The sequence below is a fragment of the Lissotriton vulgaris genome, chromosome 3_2 (genome assembly GCF_964263255.1).
Source record: "Lissotriton vulgaris chromosome 3_2, aLisVul1.2, whole genome shotgun sequence".
NCBI lineage: Eukaryota > Metazoa > Chordata > Amphibia > Caudata > Salamandridae > Lissotriton > Lissotriton vulgaris.
The window spans coordinates 240,951,995-240,972,794 of record NC_141690.1 but is presented as its reverse complement, the minus strand read 5'-3'; the positions used below and the strand labels follow the sequence as shown (position 1 = coordinate 240,972,794).

Genomic DNA, 20,800 nt, shown 5'->3' with positions numbered 1-20,800 from the left:
TGGACTGAACTTTCTGCAACTTCCTTATTGAGTTTCTCCAAGGGCTTGAGGTAGAGCTAGCCTCCTGTTCAAGAAGTCTCAGGAACAGCAAAGACTTCAAGTTCTTCTGCCATCACCACTGGGGACTTTGGGCCCGATGTAGGTAGCCCTTTACCGATCCGAATCGGCCGAAAATACCGATTTTCGGCCGTTTCCGATCGGTAAAGGGCTACCGAGATGTAGGGGCACATTTTTGGTAATTTTACCGAATCGGTATCATTACCGAATCGGTATATTTACCGATTCGGTAATATGTACCGAATCGGTAAAATAATTACCGATTCGGTAATATTTACCGATTCGTTAAAATTACCGAAAAAGCAATGTAGGTAGAAATTTTACCTTTGGCACATGGCTTACAGAATCGGTATTTTACCATGGAATACAAATCCATGGTAAAATACCGATTCCTGTGTACATGCACATCTGTGCATGTACACATGTGCCATGTGACAGACAGACGTGCCCTTAGGGCATGTCTGTGTGCCACATTGCACACATGCCCGTTTTGGGGGTGCTAGAGGGTGTCAAAGTGACACCCCCTGCACCCTTGTGAATTCTTTAATTACCGATTCCGTAAATACCGAATCGGTAATGCCTAATCATTCCTATGGGCTTCAAAGCCCATAGGAATGAATGGGCATTACCGATTCGGTATTTACCGAATCGGTAATTAAAGAATTGTTAAGGATTCGGTAACGAATCCAGATGTTGGGACCTACATCCCGTATACCGATTTTGAAATACCGATTCGGTAAGATTCGGTATTTCTAAATCGGTAAATGGGATTTACCTACATCGGGCCCTATGTGTTTTGTGCTGCAATAGAAGATAAAGCAACCCAAGCCATCTACAATGCTGACTCCGTGTCCCGCAGAGGGCACTGCAGCACATCGCCGCGCAATCCTGGTCTCACCGATGATGCCACCTGATGCCACTGAGCCGCTGCTTGCACTGTGACCAGTGGGCACCGCACATCGCACCACCTCACGCCGCCGCCTTGGAATCCCCGACGATGTGGCTTGACGCCGACATTGCCGCCGCTGTTTGCACTGTGGTTTGTGGGCACTGCTCGTAAGGTACATGACGCCTCGTCCTCATCCCGCACCGCAGCCTTGGCCTACTGACTCGGGTGCCATTAACTCCAGTTCATCAGTGGACGACAGTGCTTCAGCAACGACAGCCACGCTGCTTGCACCGTGATCTGCCAGCACCGCAACGAGGACCGCATCACTTCGCACCGCAGACCTGGTCTCACCAACACCGCTGGACGATCATCCTTGAGCCGCTGCCTGCACCGCGACCTGAGGGCACAGCACGCCGTACCTCTGCACTTCGCACTGCAGTACCCGACGCCTTCCGATGCCAGCGCTCCCGACTTCAACCGCGAGGAGTTTGATCTGCTAATGAGTGTGACTTCAAGGGCCCAACGACTCCTGCACTGACCTCCAGAACCGACGCCCACCGACGCCGGCTCATCGGGGCTCAACGAGAGGTCGCCGACGCCCTACATTTCTAAAGTTACTGTTTTGAGGGTCTTCTCGACACCGTAGCTGGCCGGCAACACCGCGGTCAGCCAGAACTATTTGGATTTGTTGTTCACAAAGCCGTGATAGCCCCAGAGGGAGCTATTGACTTCAATTAACTGTATTTCAAGTCTATTTAAATTACTGAAGATTTCTAAGTACTGTATTGTGGATTTTTATCTTTTTGGTCTTGTTTTAAGTATATAAAAATTTCAATATTCTGGTTAGGGAGCCCCCCAGAACCCATACAGAGGTGAGGCCCTTGCACCTGAATGGGTCTGGTCTGCCTTGCACAATGCTGTCTCCACCTCCTGCCAGGAAGCCGGGACATGGAGGACAGAACTGGTTTGGACTGAGTACAGACACTCTCAGCAGGAGAGAACAAAGGATTTTGTGGTATAAATACTAGGGCCCAGACCCCAGAATTTTAGAACTCTTTTTGACCAAGAAGACTGCAAAGAAGAAGAGTTGGAGAAGCTGTGAGGAGGAACTACCACTTTGCTGAGTGCTTTGCTGTGCTGGCCTGCAGTAGCTGCTTCTGTCTTGGGCAGTGAAAGGACTGGACTGAACTTTCTGCAACTTCTCTATTGAGTTTCTCCAAGGGCTTGGGGTAGAGCTTGTGTGCTGTTCAAGAAGTCTCAGGAACAGCAAAGACTTCAAGCTCTTCTACCATCAGCTCGGGGGACTGTGTGTTTTGTGCTTCAACAGATTAACAAGCAAACTGATGCCGTCTATGATGCCATGTCCTGAAGGCAGCGCAGAGGATACTTCACACTGCCTCGCTTCACGACGCCGCCTTAGTATCCCTGATGCCGCCGCTCCTTGCCAACATCGACACTGCTGCTTGCCCCGTGGTGCGAGGGCTCCTAGGTTAGATGATGCACTGTCCTCATCCCGCACCACATCCTTGGCCTAATGACGCTGGCGCCATCGACCCCAGTTCATCAGCCGACGACATCGCTTCAGCAACAACGCCGCCGCCGCTTGCACTGTGACCTGCCAGCACCTCAACGAGCACCGCATCACTTCGCACCGCAGCCTTGGTCTCACTGACTCCGCTGGACGACCATCACGAGCCGCTGCCTGAACCACGACCTGAGGGCACCGCATGATACATTGCTGCACTTCGCGCCGCAGCACCCGACGCCTGCCGACGCCGGCGCTCCCGACTTCAACCACAAGGAGTTTGATCTGCAAACACGTGTGACTTCAAATGCCCGGCGACTCCTGATCCTTCGGGCGTCGGTGACCTCCGGAACCGACACCTGCCGACGCTGGCTCTTCGGAGCTCAACGAGAGGTCGTTGATGCCCTACATTTCTAAAGGTACTGTTTTGCGAGTCGTCCCAATACCGTAGCTCGCCTGCGACGCCATTATCAGCCAAAACTGTTTGGATTTGTTGTTCACAATGCAGCGATAGCCCCAAAGGGAGCTTTTGACTTCAATGAACTGTATTTCAAGTCTATTTGGATTATTGGAGATTTCTAAGTACTGTATTATGGATTTTTATTGTTTTGGTCTTGTTTTAAGTATATAAAATATTGGATATTTTTCTAAAACTCGTGTGGTGACTAGTTGTAGTGTTTTCACTGTATTACTGTTGGTTATGTGCAAATACTTTACACCCTGCCTCCAGTAGTGGCTGGTGGAGGGAGTGCCATGGGGCGGTGGAGGGCAGGGGCAGTGTGGGGGGTAGTAAACTCCGGCTCATGGCCGACCGGAGTAATGTAACTAAATAAATAACTAAAACCAATGTCATTGCGCATGCTAAAAAGCATTTGGCGGAATGTGGGGAAATGTCTGATGCTGTAGAGTTGAGCGGATGAAGTCTACGTGGGCATAAGTACGCCCATGAAGAATGTGGAGTTGGATGCATCTAAATCTGGCATTTAGTCAGAATTTACTTGGGTATTCTAGAACTGTTTGCCAATCTGTGTCAGTAAAATTTGGCCTTTTTTGTCTCCCACGTATTCCTCAACTGGGTGAGGTTTGTGCAGGGTCATATACAGCCATGGAATTATTCTACTAACATGCCCAAAATGTGTAATGTTTGAAGTAGTGCATTCATTTCTGGTTCCAGAGCCTGGACATTCCATATTGGTCTAAGTATCCTGTTGATTTTGCCATAGAGAAGGAAATACCCATGGAGCAAGCCATATTCTTCCATTTGGTCCATGAGGATATATAATGTCTCACCATTAAAGAGGTTCCCTATTGTATTTAGGCCCAATTTATCCCAGCCCCTCAATTCACTGGCAGAGGGCAGACCCATCTTAAGAGGAAGGCCCCAAAGGTATTGCAGGAGCATAAGGTTGGGCTACTCAGCAATGCAGATGGGTTCGCTTTATGCAACCGACGGCTGTTCATTGGAGTAGCAGAGATATTTTGGGTTTAATGAGACATGGAAATAAAAGCATAAGTAAATCTGCTTCTTGAGCCTGAGTTTGGGAAAAACCTGTTTTCTATCAATAATGGCCCACGAGCCATTATGCTATCCATTGTAGCTGTGAAGATAGTCTGTAACCGAGATAGTTAGGAGCATCCAGGCCTCGCTCAGAACGAGAGAGTTTAACAGTGGCCAAGGTTACCCTCTTTTGATATTAAGATCAGTCAGGAAAAAAAAATCAGGTCTCTAAACATTTTTAATAGGAGGAGGTTTGGAAGGTTGACCAAATGATACAATAGGCGGGGCAGTGTCACCATCTTGGGTAGGGCCACCCTACCCATTACTCACAATGAGAGGGTCATTCAGAAGGATATCTTGGATTTTAGGAAACTAATAGTCTCCCCAGTTTTCCCTCCACCAGGTCTGTATGTGCATGATAAATCTGGATACCCTAGTAGCAACATGTGAGGGGCCCAGGGCAGGTGAGCCTCATCCAGACAGATCTCCTGTTTGGGAAGAGATTTGTGGAAGGGGAATGCAAGAAACTTAGTACAATTAACTTTAAGGCTCGACAGCTCCCCAAATTCGTGAAGTATTCCAGCCAGTGATTCTAGATTAATATCAACATCACATATTATCATATCATCTGCATATACAGAAACAACATGAAGTTCGGGAATAACCAAGACTCCAACCTGGGTTCACAGTTTCCGCCCTAGGAGCTCAAGGGTCAAAGCTAAAAATAAGGGAGGAAAGGGGCATCCTTGCCTAATACCAATGATATATGGCACCCCGTTTTCATCCTAGTTGTTGGTCTGGCATATACAAATTTGATCATATTGGGGCCAACCCCAAATTTAGCTAGCAAGGTGGTTGTATATGTCTATTTGGATGTCAAAGACTTGTTTGAGATCCAAAGCAAGACAGAGTGAGCATGGCCAAGGGATGAGAAGCTTGTTCCATTATGTGATGAAAAGTCCTAATATTAAAGGTGGTATTTCCTCTGGGAATAAAACCATTTTGATCTCATTGGACCAAGTTTGGGAGGCTGGAAAGGATTCGATCTGCAAGTATTTTACTTAATATTTTATTTTCCAAATTAAGTATGGAGATAAGAAAATAAGAAGAGGGATTAGGGGATAGACCAGCAAATTCCTTGGTCCAAGACAGGAGTACATATTTTTGGGGTTTAGCAATAGTTGCAATTTTTTGGCACCAGAAGGACTTGCCGAACTGCATTCTTGGGAACTTGGGCTACTGATTCAGAGGGAGAGTTGGTCCAGTCGCCACGTCTTTGTTCCGACCGCCGCCGGCAGCAGCGTGTGAGCAGGACGCCGAGGACGAGAAGGTGCTGTGGCTGCGGCTGAGTTCACGGCTCCCGGCTCCCGCTGATTTTGGCTTTCTCGCCGGGAGTGCCGTCCGGCAGCTGGCTGTAGAGCGGGTGAGCATTGGGTCTCGGCTCCCCATTGGTGCTCAACTCGATGGGCTATCAGCTACCGCCGAGCCGACTGCCGCCCCACTTGTGACCTGTGACCTGCGGCCCCAGCCCCAGCGACCATCGGAGAACTTCAGCGGTGGAATTGCAGCGGCGAGTAAGAGAGCACAACAGAGAGAAGGACAAAGAGAAGCGGGTGAGAACTGCTGCCCTGTGGCCTCTGCTCCTTGCTCCCTGCTCTCAGCTCCCGGCTCCTGGCTCCGGGCTCTCGCGCGCTGGGATCTTGCCAACTTATTTCACTGCTCCTAGCCCCTGTACAGTCCCTGCCAGATCTTGCTAGATCTTGCCTCACATGGGGCTTGGGCAAGCAGGGCCTGTGCTGTTACCAAGTGCGGCTGAGTCTAGCCTCTCACCCCCGACGTACTCGAAGTACTCCTCAGCCCCCCTGAGTGCCCTTGAGGACTATTGAGCACCCTGATCTACTGCTCCTGCTCCTGCTGTGGGCTGCTGGAGAGCAGGAGAGTGGCAGGGGAGAGGCACAACTGTTTGGGCATGCAGGGGTGTGGGCAGGGCTGTGGGCTGTGGGCCGAGGGGTGGGGCGGCAAGCCCAGGCAACAGTGTGTAGTGGGCAGGTAACAGTGCACGGCAGAGAAGAGGGACCAGCCAACCCAGCAGTGGAAGCAGAGGGAAACGCACTGCTTGCTGGGGCGGACCGGAAGTGGTCAGCCGCGGTTTTCAATCACCGGCCGCAGTACCTGCTCTCCCTATCCACCCCCACTGAAGACAAACATTGCTGCTGTTGAACAGTTGAACGGAAAATCTGCTCACAGACCGTGCTTTTCCAGCATCTCCCTCGCAAGCTTGTTGGGCTAGAGACTGCGGGTGTGGAGTGAATCAGAGTAAATTAGAGTGGTCTTCAGAACTCGGTGTGCTGAATCCTGACGAGAAAATTAAAACCAAAATAAAAGCCCTTAAAGCGGTAAATTAACAATCATAACTTAGCCACCTGCCCTCAAAGGTTGAGATCAGGCAGAGTCAGGCGGACACCGAAGCAGCCTAAAAATACCCTAAAGGCGAAGAAATCCCCTAACGTCGATCAGGGGAACACAAAATAAAATAAAACGGTATTCAACCCTACGCGAACAAAAAAAGGAACACCAACAGCTCTACAAAGTCTTCAATCCCCACCAGTTGAAAAGAACTAAGGTAGCACGTTGCTTGTATACCTGCAGATTGCGCATCTAAAACCTAGGTGGCAAATGAGGACAAAAAAAAAAAAAGGAACACCAACAGCTCTACAAAGTCCACTAATCTCCCCAATCGCAATTATGAACAAGAATAAAAAGCAGGACGGGGGAGAGAAATTAGGGATAAACAAGGCTTTCTTTTTCTTGAAAAACCCAGGAGCCATCCTCCTCACGACCCCACAAGCCTTGCCAGACCTGCCCGCTCCTCTAACTCCCGAGAAGGCAGTCTGCAACAAAGGTCTAACAACTACATTCATTGCATCAACCCCCCACCTATCGCGGGCAAACCAAACCACTTCAATCCGCCAAAGTCCACACCAGGACGAGCCAACAGCAATTAACCAACTGCAGAAGGAAACTGGTGAGAGACTCTATTGGAGAGCCACCTCCCCGCAAATGCTGAGGACAGGCGAAGTCTTTACTCTGGGCGAAGGTAAAACCCAGGCGACAGGAGCAACAATCCAGGTTGCCTCAGATAGTAAGAGGATGAAGGAAGAACAGATGCATGGAGAAATATCAGAACCTAACACAACACCTACTACAGTAGTAACTTTCTTCACAAAATTCTCAAAATCCAAACCACCGAACCCCCTAACAAAGCCACAAATACATGAATCACTTGCCAAAGAGACATGGAGATCTGAAGCACCAATACACAGGGAGCAAAAGACAACCTTAATGGAATCAAACAATCAGAATGTCTCCAAAACTTCATGGCTGAAGCTCCTAAGCTCTACAACAAGTCCAATAGCAAACAAAGAATTGCTACAAGACACAAACAAAACTAACTATAAAGAAACAAAACCTGCGAAAAAAAAACGCGCAGATCGAACAGAGAAGGGCAACTCATCCAGCCGAGGAGCCAGGAAAAAATACCGGAAAAAACCAGAGCAGGAATAACCTCAACCCCAACTTCTAGCAACACCTCGTTTCACCAAGAATGTGCTGACTTCATATCCTACCAAAAGTTCGAACATAGCACCAGCGCAACCCATCCGGGGCTGCTTCTCTCAGTAATAGAAACCCTTCAGTCATCAGCAAAGGCACTAAACTGGCAATCCGATAAAATGGATGTTCAAATAGATCTAATGAATACCATAGCTCATTATATTGCTAGAATTGACACCAAACTTGACAAGTTGAATAATCTGATACCAACAGCCCAATCAAAGTACACACTGGAACAAAGACCCTGTTCCTGTGGCCCAATCATAGACAAACTGAGCCTCCTTCCCAATCTTATAGAAGAAATACTGGCACTCAAAGAAACAGGCTCCCTTTCCTCCAAAGTTAAATCAGTCGATAACAATACACATTATTCCCCCTTTAAAAAAACAGATAAAAAAATACATAAAGGGAAGAATTTGGGAAAAACAAGTCTGACGTCAAACACATTAGTCCCAAACAATCAAACTACATTAACTAGACGTAAAAAAAATGGGAAAGGAAAGCAAGGAACAAACAAATAGCAGGGAACACGGAGGAAGGGGTGAGAATGTTCCCCATATTCACCACAGCTAAAAGAAAGGGTCACACATTAAATATGACAAGACTATCTGAAGATCTGATGGCCCTATCGCCCAAATCACCACGACAACAGCTTTTACCAAAAAAAGGAAGGGAGGATCTACTTGCAAAGGAAAAAAGCCACCATTCTAAGGGCAACGCAGCAGAGCCCACTGGTGACATAAGTGACAGAGACGTAAGCCTGAGGTAGAGCGCGGTCCATGCCACATTGACAGATGGCATTGCGGCAAAAAGTACCCGCAAAGGTAACGCGAGCTTGCCCTAATAAGTGGACTCACAGGGCCCCCATGCAACTCGGAGACAAGTCCACAACACAAAAAGGTAGGGCAAAATAAAACATCTATATCAACTGGGCCTAAATTCAACGTTAATCTAGAAAAGTGGGCCAAAGGGACTAAATGTCCCACACAAGGCAAAGAAGAATCAAACCCCAGACAAAGCAAGATACAAGGCACGGCTCGAGTGACCAATAAGCATGGCCAGCATGAAAATGTAAGTAACAACCAAGAGGAATTATCCAAAACCGTTAAAGGCATTGAAAATCTGAAACTCCAGGTAGGGGGAGTAAAGAGCTTACCCCCTACCGCTGATATAAATATCTTATTACATCATGGAGGCCGAAGTGTAAATATAAATAATAAGGATGTCGCCAACCCTGAGGGAGGGGCAGAGGCGGACTGTACCAGAGCCTCCCCGAATAACTTTGACACACATGGGGGACTGGGGAAATAGAGTAATCAGGTCACAATGCCACCGACATTCCAACGTGCCGAATCAAGTGACAAACAGGCAAGCGGTACGCACGTAACACAAACACCCAACTCGACGGGGCCTCATTACGGAATTAGAACGGACTGCAGACCTGAACCTGGAAAAGGTGCAGAGAATTGGACTAGTAATGACGACCAACATCTTAAACAGCTGCTTTTTACCCCAGAATATGAAACACAGGGGATGCATGACATTCTCAACAGAGGCAACATATTTATACTCTACGCCAACATTCAAGGGTTACAACACCTAACCACAGCGGATCTACTTTCAGTCGAATTCCGTAAGTAAGAAAACAACAACACACTGGAACAAAGACTTACAACATGGCAAACAGAAGAGATTACACAGTTAATATTGTCCTCAAGGGAAAGGTTCGATTCATGGGGCATAAGGCTCTAAAGACCAGCAAAACCACGCTATCCAGGCCCATTCGACGAACCATTGGCAACGAAGGGGCAAAATGAAACAATTGTTAGACAAAAAAGAGCAGGCTCACTCAGTACTACTGAACCCAAGTGGGAATAGTCCACCACAGGCAAAACATCCTTTGACCAACTTTGGAAAACAAGCAAATACCAAAGATGACATAGATTACTGGCGATGGCTAACTGGAACACTGAACAAAGAGAAAGACAACTGACCTCCCCAAAAACCAATAAAGGATAAGAGTCAAGGCACCTTCCATCTACTATCATGAATATAGCCGGCGCCAGGAAATGGCTGGAAGACGGTCTGCCCCTCTACAATGGGGCATCATGTGACATCATCGCCCTTCAAGAAACGTGGGCATTAGAGGGGTTACCACTCGTTGGATACACGCACTTTAACACTCCAGCAGGAAAAAACAGTTAATATGGTGGCCCAAAAGGGGGGCTATCAGTCTACATCTCGACGGACATCAACATCAGATCAGAGCAAATAGCCCCACAAGGGCCAAACATGCAATTAATAAAACTGTCCCTTCCTGGCCGAGTGACCCCTGTATTGCTAGTGAACTCCTATGTACCTCCTTATGTGAAAGAGAAACAAGTCCAGTTAAGTCCATTTTTTTGCGATTTACCCTGGAGTACTTTCTACTGGCTAATCCATAAAGGGCTCCCTCATTGGGTAAATGTATAGTGCTTTTACACACTGCAGCTGCGTAAAGGGCCAGAAGACGTGTCTCCAGTGACCATGTGTGCCTGTAACACAGGCACAGGCACACATGGTCACTGGAGACACATCTTCTGGCCCTTTAAGCAGCTACAGTGTAGTAAAAGCACTGTGGGGCAGATTTACAAGCCGCTTGCGCCTCTTTTGCGCCGCAGTTGCGTTACTTTTGTGACGCAGCGGCAGCAAAGATGCGCCATGGTGCTGGGTATTAACATCATGACGCATCTGTAAGATGCGTCACGTTGTAAAGCCCTGCGCCATCAGGAGGCGTTCCGGCACAGGGGAGGGCATTCCTGAGCAGGAACGCCTTCTAAAAGTGGCTGGGTGAAATCTACAAGATTTCACTTAGTCACTTTTAGGCCAATGCTGCGTCAAAACCCTGCCCCTGCTTGAAGCAGGCGCAAGGCTTGACGCAGCATTGGGGAGATAGGGCCCCCCAGAGCATTGCTGGAGCTGCGTCCAGCAATGCTGAGAGATGCGTCACGTTGTAAAGCCCTGCGCCATCAGGAGGCGTTCCGGCGCAGGGGAGGACGTTCCTGCGCAGGAACGCCTCCTAAAAGTCGCTGAGTGAAATCTACAAGATTTCACTCGGTCACTTTTAGGCCAATGCTGCGTCAAAACCCTGCCCCTGCTTGAAACAGGCGCAAGGCTTGACGCAGCATTGGGGAGATAGGGCCCCCCAGAGCATTGCTGGAGCTGCGTCGCGCTTGCGCTGCTTTTACGGCACAGATGCGTGACGCATCTGTGCCATTTTTGCCACTTGGTGCGCCGCATTGTACATGCGGCGGACCATGGGTGGCGAAGTTGGCGAAGTTGCGGGGCACAATAACTGGCGCATCCCTGGGGATGCGCCAGTTATTGTAAATCTGCCCCTATACAGTTAGCCAACGAGGGAGCACTTACTGATTAGACAGTAGAAAGTACTCCAGTTGAGTAGAGGTATTGCACAAAACAATGGCATCTTCGTAGACAAACACGCAGGGCGGGATTCATTCTGACCCCTGTAAGACTCGTTTTTGTGCCCTTCTGCCCTCTGTTAGACTTGTTTTTCCCTTGTTTTTTTGCCCTTCTGACCTCTGTTAGACTCCTTTTTTGTGCCCTTCTGCCCTCTGTTAGACTAATTTTTCCTTTGTTTTTCTGCCTTTCTTCCCTCTGTTAGACTCGTTTTTGTGCCTTTCTTCCCTCTGTTATTTCCTTGTTTTTCTGCCCTTCTGCCCTCTGTTAGACTCGTTTTTTGTGCCTTTCTGCCCTCTGTTAGACTCGTTTTTGTGCCTTTCTGCCCCCTGTTAGACTCGTTTTTTGTGCCCTTCTGCCCTCTGACTAGTTTTCCCCTTGTCTTTCTGCCCCTCTGACTGTTTTTTTGTACCCTTCTGCCCTCTGTTAGACTCATTTTTCCCTTGTTTTTCTTCCCTTCTGCCCTTTGTTAGACTGCTTGTTGTGCCTTTCTGCCCTCTGCATCACCACATCATCACTCAGCGCTACCCCAGCATCACTCAGCACCACCACATTATCACTCAGCACCACCCCATTATCACTCAGCACCACTACATTATCACTCAGCACCACCACAGCACCACTCAGCACCACCACAGCATCATTCAGCGCACCACAGCACCACTCAGCACCACCACAGCATCACTCAGCACCCCCACAGCACCACTCAGCACCACCACAGCACTACTCAGCGCCACCACAGCATCACTCAGCGCCACCCCATTATCACTCAGCACCACTACATTATCACTCAGCCCCACCACAGCACCACTCAGCACCACTACAGCATCACTCAGCACCACTACAGCATCACTCAGCACCACCACAGCATCACTCAGCACCACCACATTATCACTCAGCACCACCACAGCACCACTCAGCACCACCTCAGCATCACTCAGCACTACCACAGCATCACTCAGCACCACCACAGCACCACTCAGGACCACCCCAGCATCACTCAGCACCATCCCAGTATCACTCAGCACCACCACAGCACCACTCAGCATCACCACAGCACCACTCAGCACCACCACAGCACCACTCAGCGCCACCCCAGCATAAATCTGCGCAACCATTCAACAACAACTGGTTCAAATATGTTCTCTCAATGTTTCAAGCTTTATTACAAATGTCACAAAAAGATGTTAATATTTCACTTCTGTTCTTGGATTTTCATCACAATAAAATACACTGAACTTAATCTTCACAAAAGTTATTTACAAAATTGTAAGCTATTGCCATTATAAATTAAAGTCACTTTTATTTAAGTATTAATTATTTTAAAAAATTACAAGCCATTGTAATTTGTAATTTCGATACATCTAAGTCACGTAAATACAAAACATGTTGCATTACAAATGCTATAGGTGTCCCATTTGCGAAAGTTATAACTATTGGCATTGTAAATGACAAAGCTATTTGTTTAGCTATTTTCAAAACCAACACATAATAAAAAAAATTGTCATTTACAAGACCAATAGCTCAAACTGTCCTATTGCATTGCAAATGCTTGTTTTTATATCTGTCAGTGCTTCCTGTTGAGGTTTAATTTTCGTGACAGGCGCCTCATTGCCTACTTGTAACTATTCTCTGACCCTGCTTCAAGGGTCAGAGCAGGGTCAGAGAATAGTTGCAAGTAGGCAACGAGGCGCCAGGAAGCACTTACAGGCTTACTGCAGCAGGTGCCCAAGTTGAAGTTAATTTCTTTGTAACCCTTTTGTAAAAGGTTACAAAAAATTTGTTTCAACTTTTGCACCTGCTGCTGTAACCCTGTAAGTGCTTGGCTGTAAATTCGTCCCTGCTGATTCGCAGATTTTACTGCGATTTTGCGAGATTCGCGAAATCGCGGAAAAACCGCAAATTCCGCAAGCGGAACTAATTTTCAGCCCATGCTTACTCCCCACGCTGTCATATGGCAGCATAGCCCTCCATGGGAAAGATGGGGAACTGCTGAACAAAGTACAGACGGCCATCTACAAATCAACCTTCCAAATCAACCAGGGTGCTTCACAAGCACAGGCCAGATTAGAATTTGGAGTACTAAACGAAACACTGGGAAGGAAGTATGCAACTATCAATCATTGGTATAGCTTGAAACAGAACACAGCAGCTTCAGAATTGCACAAACCATTGTGGGACAAAATAAAAACTGACGCAAAGTCCCCATACAATCAATTTCTGGATAAAGCCTTAACAGACACCTGCACAAGAAACCTCTGGGAAACCAAGTTGCCCTACCCGGCCTTCAAGCAAGCCATAAATAAATCAGCAAAATTCCATTCACTTCTAGCTGACAAAACCACTTTCAGCACAAGAAAACACGCCTGGATGATTATATCCAAATATAAAACACTCACTCCAGCTTCTTATCTAACAATCACATTTTCGGTCCACAGAAAACAACAGCTAATGGCGCTACGCCTGGGAAAATTTCCATCTACCATGGACCAGCCAACCTGGGTTCATGATGGACCCAAATTTTGCAGACTATGTGGGAGCAGTAAGGAGAACTTCATACATCTTGTTTGCATTTGCCCGAATTTAGCCCATGCTCGAGCCATCTTCCTAAAAAAGCCATGAACGGGAGGCATAAGAACATGCAGATCGGCGATCATGGCAAACCTAATTCCAACTGACACTCGTTTGAACTACCTACTAATAAAGTTCCTTCTTGCTCATGTACATGCCTTGAAATGTAACCCGGTACCCTGCCTAGAATAGGGCAACAGGAAGGTTGACTCTGCGGCAGAAGGCTCTCCCGAACTTAACACAGAATAGTTCAAGAATCTCGGGCGGCATATTTTACACGGACCAACAAATGTCTTCTGATCAATTTTAAACTTGTATATTGTGTATATTAAAATGTCTATTTTTTTTAAAAGAAAACATTCGCACTAGATACAGAATGCTTTAGGATTCAGGGAAACAGAATGTAGACAAACACTAAGGCCCAGATGTTGGTAAATCTGATTTACTGACTCTAGAATACCGAATTTTACCGATTCGGTATTCTAGATTCGGTAAATCAGACGTAGGTAAACATTCTGTAATTTTTCCCGAATCTGTATGATTCGGTAATTACCGAATCGGTATTTACCGATTCGGTAATTGCCATCGATTCCTATGGGCCTACAGGCCCATAGGAATCAATGTCAATTACCGAATCGGTAAATACCGATTCGGTAAAATTACCGATTTTGCAAGGGTGACAGGGTGTCAGTTTGACACCCTGTTGCACCCCTGATTTTGCCTTGTGTGCCATGTGACACACAGACATGCCCTTAGGGCATGTCTGTGTGCCACATGGCACAGGTGTACGTGCACAGATGTGCATGTACACTGGAATTCGTTATTTACCATGTAATAGTATTACATGGTAAATAACGAATCGGTAATGGTCTGTGGCACTGTTTTCAGTGCCACCTACATCTGTATTTACCGATTCGGTAAATTTACCGATTCGGTATTTTACAGAATTGGTAAATTTACCGAATCTGTAAATATACCGATTCTGTAAATTAAGCCTACCTACATGTCAAGTCCCAAATACGGGTCGGTAACGGACGAAATCGGCCGTTACCGACCGGTAATTGGCGACCTACATCGGGCCCTAAGAGTTTCATTTGTAGCACTTGATTTTATAAAATGTATTGTTATGGTTTTAATTAAATGAAACAATAAACTTTTCTACACAAATTATTTACTGATTGGAGTGTTTCAGTGGCACTTTTTTAAAGAGTGATAGAAATGGCCATTCATAGCAACATGCTGATGAATCCAGAAACACAAAGATTTAAACTTGGACGATACAATTGGTTTGAAGCTGCTCACTTCAAGTATAATTTCCAACGGTTCAGGATTTTATCACTAGATATTGTTGCTGGGATTCTGCTGAGGAACAGAACTATGCGTGGGCCATGGAACATCAGTATGTAGGCGACTGACTCACCATAGCACCTCAGTATCTATGATATCAAGTCTAACTAGCTATAGTGCCTCACTTGCCCTCCTAACCTTTTCAGAGTGACAAGCGATTTGACATCCCAGAACACAACCATCTTGACCCTCTCAGGGATCGCAGTACCAGGACACATCCTTACACTCTCCCACTTGTACTTGTCTACAATAAGATAACAGAGAGACATGAAGAATGTTTATAATGTTTTTTAAAATAATCATGCGCTAAGATGCAACAATTGCACCACAATTAGAAAACAAATACATATCAATAATATCATCAGCATGGTTAATAAACTATATGCTATGAAAAGCCCTGTCATGTTATCTGACAGATCTGCCTAACGTCTCGTACTACTGAAGCAAATTGGTAATATAGTGTTGATCTCTGGGTTTAATCGCGGACCCTGTACCTTAGCATAACAGGTGGATGTTCTACATCTCAGTTGAAGCTGCATTCTCGTCTCAGGTCCTTCGCTCTGTGTTTTCAGAAGAAGAAGTTTTGTGGAAGAGGTGTGGCACAGCGGCCAGGGTACCTGACTCCAGGCCACGGTGTTTACGGTTCGATCCCCGGCTCCGGCAGCCGGTTAGCCCAGCACCATATGACTCTGGGCAATAGCTTGCTTAATCTTCCCGACGGCCCCCAGTGCCGGTACACCTCTGTCAGAGGTAGCTGTGCACTTTACAAATGCTGGCATTTTCATTTATTTACATGTAGAACTCCTGCCCTCAGTTATATGACAAGATGTGTGTATTCGAAAACAGCAACTGCATTCCTTTATGATGTCTAGGTGCTAGTGTCTGACTAGAGAGAATAACAAGGGGCAATGTTGTTTGAACTTTCCTAGGCTGTTAAGACTAAATCCCAGGAAAAGAATAAAATACAAACTCATGCTCTGGTTCTGTGGGAAAATATAATGTGTGCACATTTAGTAATGTGTGCAATACCAAAGCAGCCTATAACGTGCATGGCTAAGCTAACATAAGTAAAGCGGCAATGGGCCATATGAGAAAAACAAACTAATGTTGGGGGACCAGCTTATTTGAAAAGCAAACAACAAAGATGTGGAAGGAAAGTTGCCATTAACAAGGAATTAAACATTGAGCAAAGTCTTTGAAATTGTGCAACTGATTATGGATACATCTCTTGCCATTGGAAGGCGCCAACCCCCATTGGGGAATGGCGTCGTTAGTGGCAGCCAAAGGGCCGACCCGGAGCCGGGTCACTTCCGGGTTGCGTGACCCGGAAGTGAGCGTCGCGTCAGGACCAATGGGAACAAGGGACTAGGTACGCCCCGGAAGTGTTAGTAGGGCGCGAGGCTTAAAAGCCCGCGACCAGCCTAGAGGCCCCCTCTTTGTCCGCTGATCATCCAGGAGTCGGACGTCTCCAAGAGAAGACATCGTGGGAGCATCGCGAAGGAGTATACAGCGAGAGTTACCCCGACTCGTGGTTTAGGTTAGCGGGCCTTGCAGTGTGTGCTAGATTCCCTTACAGCCTTTTACAGCTTTTCGTGCTTAGTTTCTGGATTTAAATGTTGTTGGCAGGGGGGGGGTTTGCAGCGGTAAATCCTCGTGTCCGGGGGGGAGGGCGAGCGCTGGCGCTCGATCATTCGATTTCCTGGGGCCCGGGCACATCCGTGGCGCGGTGGGCCTAAAAGCCGTTGGCGTCTCTTGATAAGCTTTTAACGTTGTTTTCTTTAAGTGCAGGATGCCGTCGAAGAAGGTACCGAAGGGTAAACAACCCGCAGCCAGGTGAGGAGGAGGCGCCAGAGGCAATAGATTCGAACTCAGGCGCAGAAAACGACACAGATGACGCCGATGGGCAGTATGAGGCAACTAGGCCTACGCTGATAGGAGGGTTCCCCGTCACTTCTGTGGGGGGGTCCGGTCCGCACGGTATGTTACCGCCAGTAGTGGCACAGCCGGGTAGCGGAGTGTCGCAAGTTTGGGTTCAGCCCGGGGGGGTCGCTCAGTTACCAGGGATGCAATTATATGGGTCACATGGTCAGGCGATAGGTAGCAGCCCGGTGAGCTCAATGTTTCCTGCTTACTCAGCTCACGGGTCCCCCTTAGCGATGACCGCTTTCTCTAATCTAGGGGGTCCAAGTCAGGGCTCAAGGGCGAACGCAGTGGGTGAGGTTCCGGGTCCCTCTAATGGCCAGATGCAGGGAGGGTTTGGGGGGCAACCAGCTGGTTCCCCATTATTAGCTTTTAGCCCTCTAATGTTTGGTTCTTCCTCGATGACCTTATCGCCATCCGCGGGGATAACTTGGCATGTGCCAGTAGATATGAAGGACAGGATACTCGGAGGCGAATACATAGAAGTGTTCGACCTTATCAACGCGGGGGTGGCGGCCGGAAAGCCCAAAGCCGGAAAGGAGGGAGATTACAATCAGAAGAAATCATGGGTAGAATGGTCCATGAAGAATTGGATCACGGGATTTGCAATATACGCCGCTGTTATGCTTGAAAAATATCCTGTTTTAGGCCCACAAATGATGAGTTATATATCATTGATACATGGAGCGGCAACGGAGTTTCCAGGCCAGGGGTGGCTGAAATACGATAAAATGTTCAGGCAGATGAAGGCAGTTCACCCGGGTATAGCATGGGACCAACGGGAGATTAATTTGTGGCATACAGTCTTTTATTCCACCCCTTCAACGCCTACCCCAGTGCCCTCAACTCAGGGCCAGTCCTTTCGGACTGACAAAGGGATCGGTGAGAAAAAACAGGCCTGCTGGCAGTTTAATAGAAATGAGTGTACCAGGGGGGTCTCGTGTAAATTCAAACACTGCTGTTCCTACTGCGGGGGTACCTCTCATCCCGAGATTAGGTGTTTTAAGAAAACCAGTAACCCCAAAGAACAAACCAGCCACAGTGCCCCAAAAGGAAAGCCAGCTAAGACCCCCGACAAATCTACCAACTCCAATTAAACGGCATGTCCTGACACACCTCCTCAGTAAATACGATAATCTTGGGGAGGCTCAATTCCTACGGCAGGGTTTTACAATTGGCTTTCGCATCCCGTCTTCAGCCCCACCTTCCAATGTCCCACCTCGCAATCAGAGCTCAGTGTTGCGAAATATAGAGGCAGCTCGAGAGAAGATCATGAAGGAGGTAGCGTTGGGGCGGGTTGGGGGTCCTTTCACAGAACCACCTACCCATAATCTGGTTTGCTCCCCTTTGGGTCTAGTTCCGAAAAAGGAGGAGGGTAAATTCCGTCTGATCCATAATCTGTCGAGTCCCTCTGGGCTTTCAGTCAACGATAAGTTAGATCCGGACCTGTGCTCAGTTAAGTATACCAAATTTGACACGGCTATTGAAAAATTGCAGGCATTAGGGGAGGGAGCTCTAATGGCTAAAGCCGATATTGAATCAGCCTTTCGATTACTGCCCGTGCACCCGGACGACACCAGGTTCTTGGGCTTCACATTCGACGGTAACTATTTTCTGGATTTGTGCATGCCTATGGGGTGTTCTATTGCCTGTGCAGTTTTCGAGACTTTCGCAAGGTTCCTAGAATGGGCGGTTGAGCAGTTTCTGACCTCGGACAACTCACATGCTGTAGTCCACTACCTGGACGATTTTCTGTTCATGGGTCCCGAGGGTTCCCAGTCGTGCAGGAAGGCCCTGCTGGGCTTCCAGCGCTTGGCTGAGGCGCTCGGAGTACCTTTGGCGGCGGAAAAAACCGAAGGTCCGACCACGTGTTTGACCTTCCTGGGCATAGAAATCGATACGACAGCAGGAGTGTGCAGGCTGCCAAAAGTCAAGGTCGATGCCTTTAGGGCCGCTATTGATGGCTGCCTGGGGGCAAGGAAGGTAACCTTACATCAGCTACAAGTTCTTCTGGGTCAACTGAACTTTGCTCTGCGGGTCATTCCTATGGGCAGGGCCTTCTCCAGGAGTATAGCGAGGGCGATGTCTGGACTGCGGGCCAAACACCACAGAGTGAGGCTTTCAGCCACAGTTAGAGAGGATCTCATGATTTGGAAAAGTTTTTTGAGGGACTTCAATGGCACAGTATTGTGGCGAGCAGCCTGTTCTTCTAATACGGATCTTGAGCTGTTCACCGACGCTGCAGGTAGTATTGGTTTCGGAGCTATATTCGGTCAAAAATGGTGTATGCAGTGCTGGCCAGATGACTGGATCAAGCGAGGCCTGACTACTAACATTTCCTTCCTTGAACTTTTCCCCATAGTGGTGGCTTTGCACTTGTGGGGAGATCTGCTGGCAAACAAGAGTATAGTATTCTGGTCAGACAATATGTCCGTAGTCATGGTGATTAATAGCCAGAGGGCCACCTGTACTTGGGTACTCAGGTTGTTGAAGGAATTGGTTTTGCAATGCCTGAGCCATAATGTCCAATTCACTGCTAAACATGTTCCAGGTGTCGAAAACAAAGCGGCTGATGCATTGTCTCGTTTTAAGTTGACAGAGTTCCGGGAGCATTGGCCCCAGGCGGAGACGTCAATGTCAGCCTTCCCAGCGGAGCTATGGAAGTTTGGTGCCCCACAGCCCCCGAGTTGATATCTGCATCCTTGGCTCCAAGGACTATGAGTATGTATCAGAGGTCATGGGAGTCGTATATGGCATACCTGAAGGGTGTGGGTGTAGCGGACATCTTTGCCCCCCAGAGTGTATTAGGCTTCATCGTGCAGCAGAAAGAGCAAGCGAAGTCGGTAGCATTCATGAAAAGGCAGCTGTCGGCGTTAGCATTTTATGCGGGTCTACGGGGGGTGTCTGATCCAACTAAAGACCAGAGAGTTAGAAGAGCAATGAGAGGTTGGGAGCGCCTAGCGCCCGGGGAGAAAGATTGTAGGAGGCCGATAAACGTTGAAAAACTGATAAAAATCTTAGGAGCTCTCCCTTTCGTATGTTTCTCCCATTATGAGACACAGTTGTTCCGGGTGGCCTATACCTTGGCCTTTTGTGGGGCTCTGAGAATTTCAGAATTACTCCCGGCGTCTAAATCAGATAGGGAAGGGGGTCTGAGGTGCTCTGATATAATCGAGTCCAAAGGTGTCCTACGGCTAAGGGTGCGGAGATCGAAAACGGATCCGCTGGGTAGAGGTACCTGGTTACAACTGGGTAGAGTAGAGGGTGAGCCCTTTTGTCCGGTCAATTTGCTGAGGGTATTTCGACAAGTCAGGCCCCAGGGAACTGATGATAGACTCTTGATTCATGAGAATGGGTTACCCCTTACCAGGTTCCAGTTCACTCGGGTAGTAAAAATGGCCTTGGCACGGATCGGAGTGGATCCGGCCGAATTTACATCACATTCGTTTAGAATTGGAGCAGCGACAACGGCTGCTGGCCTAGGCCTACCCGAACAGGTAATCAAAAGGTTGGGTCGCTGGAAATCATCGTGTTACGAACGTTATATCCGCCCGCAATTAGTCTGACGTATCCTTCGCTTGCGTGCCTTTTGTAAGAATCGACTGCCTGTATCTCTTCACATTTACTCTTCATATTTACTTTAGGTACCTCCCTTAAGAGAACCCAAATCTGTTGGTGCGGCCACTCCTTCATTCGCAGGGCCGGGGCGCACTTCGAAAAGACACTCAGGGACAGGGTGACCATGATGCGAGGTTGTGACCATCATTGGGTGGGAATAGGCGGGCAGCGCCTAGCGGACGTCCCGAGGGATGTAAAAGCGGCTCTGGCAAAAGGCATGCCTTCGCCAGACGTATTCGTGTTGCACTGCGGAGGCAACGACATGATTCCAGGCGGGAGGAGAGAAGTGAAGGAATCCCTGTTT

The 20,800-nt window shown here is 47.9% G+C and overlaps 1 protein-coding gene across 1 annotated transcript; it reads left to right on the top strand.

Annotated features, from left to right (window-relative positions):
- Positions 1-8,176: 8,176 nt before the first annotated feature.
- LOC147725598 (uncharacterized) lies at positions 8,177-20,444 on the top strand. The gene is made up of 2 exons (XM_086964468.1): positions 8,177-8,335; positions 19,941-20,444. Exons 1-2 carry the CDS (start codon positions 8,177-8,179, stop codon positions 20,442-20,444), a joined length of 663 nt encoding a protein of 220 aa, XP_086820594.1.
- The last annotated feature ends 356 nt before the right edge of the window (positions 20,445-20,800 follow it).

What these genes read in the sequence shown, in the direction of transcription:
- LOC147725598 (XM_086964468.1), top strand. Translation starts at nt 8,177, where the DNA reads ATGACAAGACTATCTGAAGATCTGATGGCCCTATCGCCCAAATCACCA. An exon ending in GTGACATAAGTGACAGAGAC is followed by an intron (nt 8,336 to 19,940) that starts GTAAGCCTGAGG and finishes TATGAGACACAG; the next exon opens with TTGTTCCGGGTGGCCTATAC.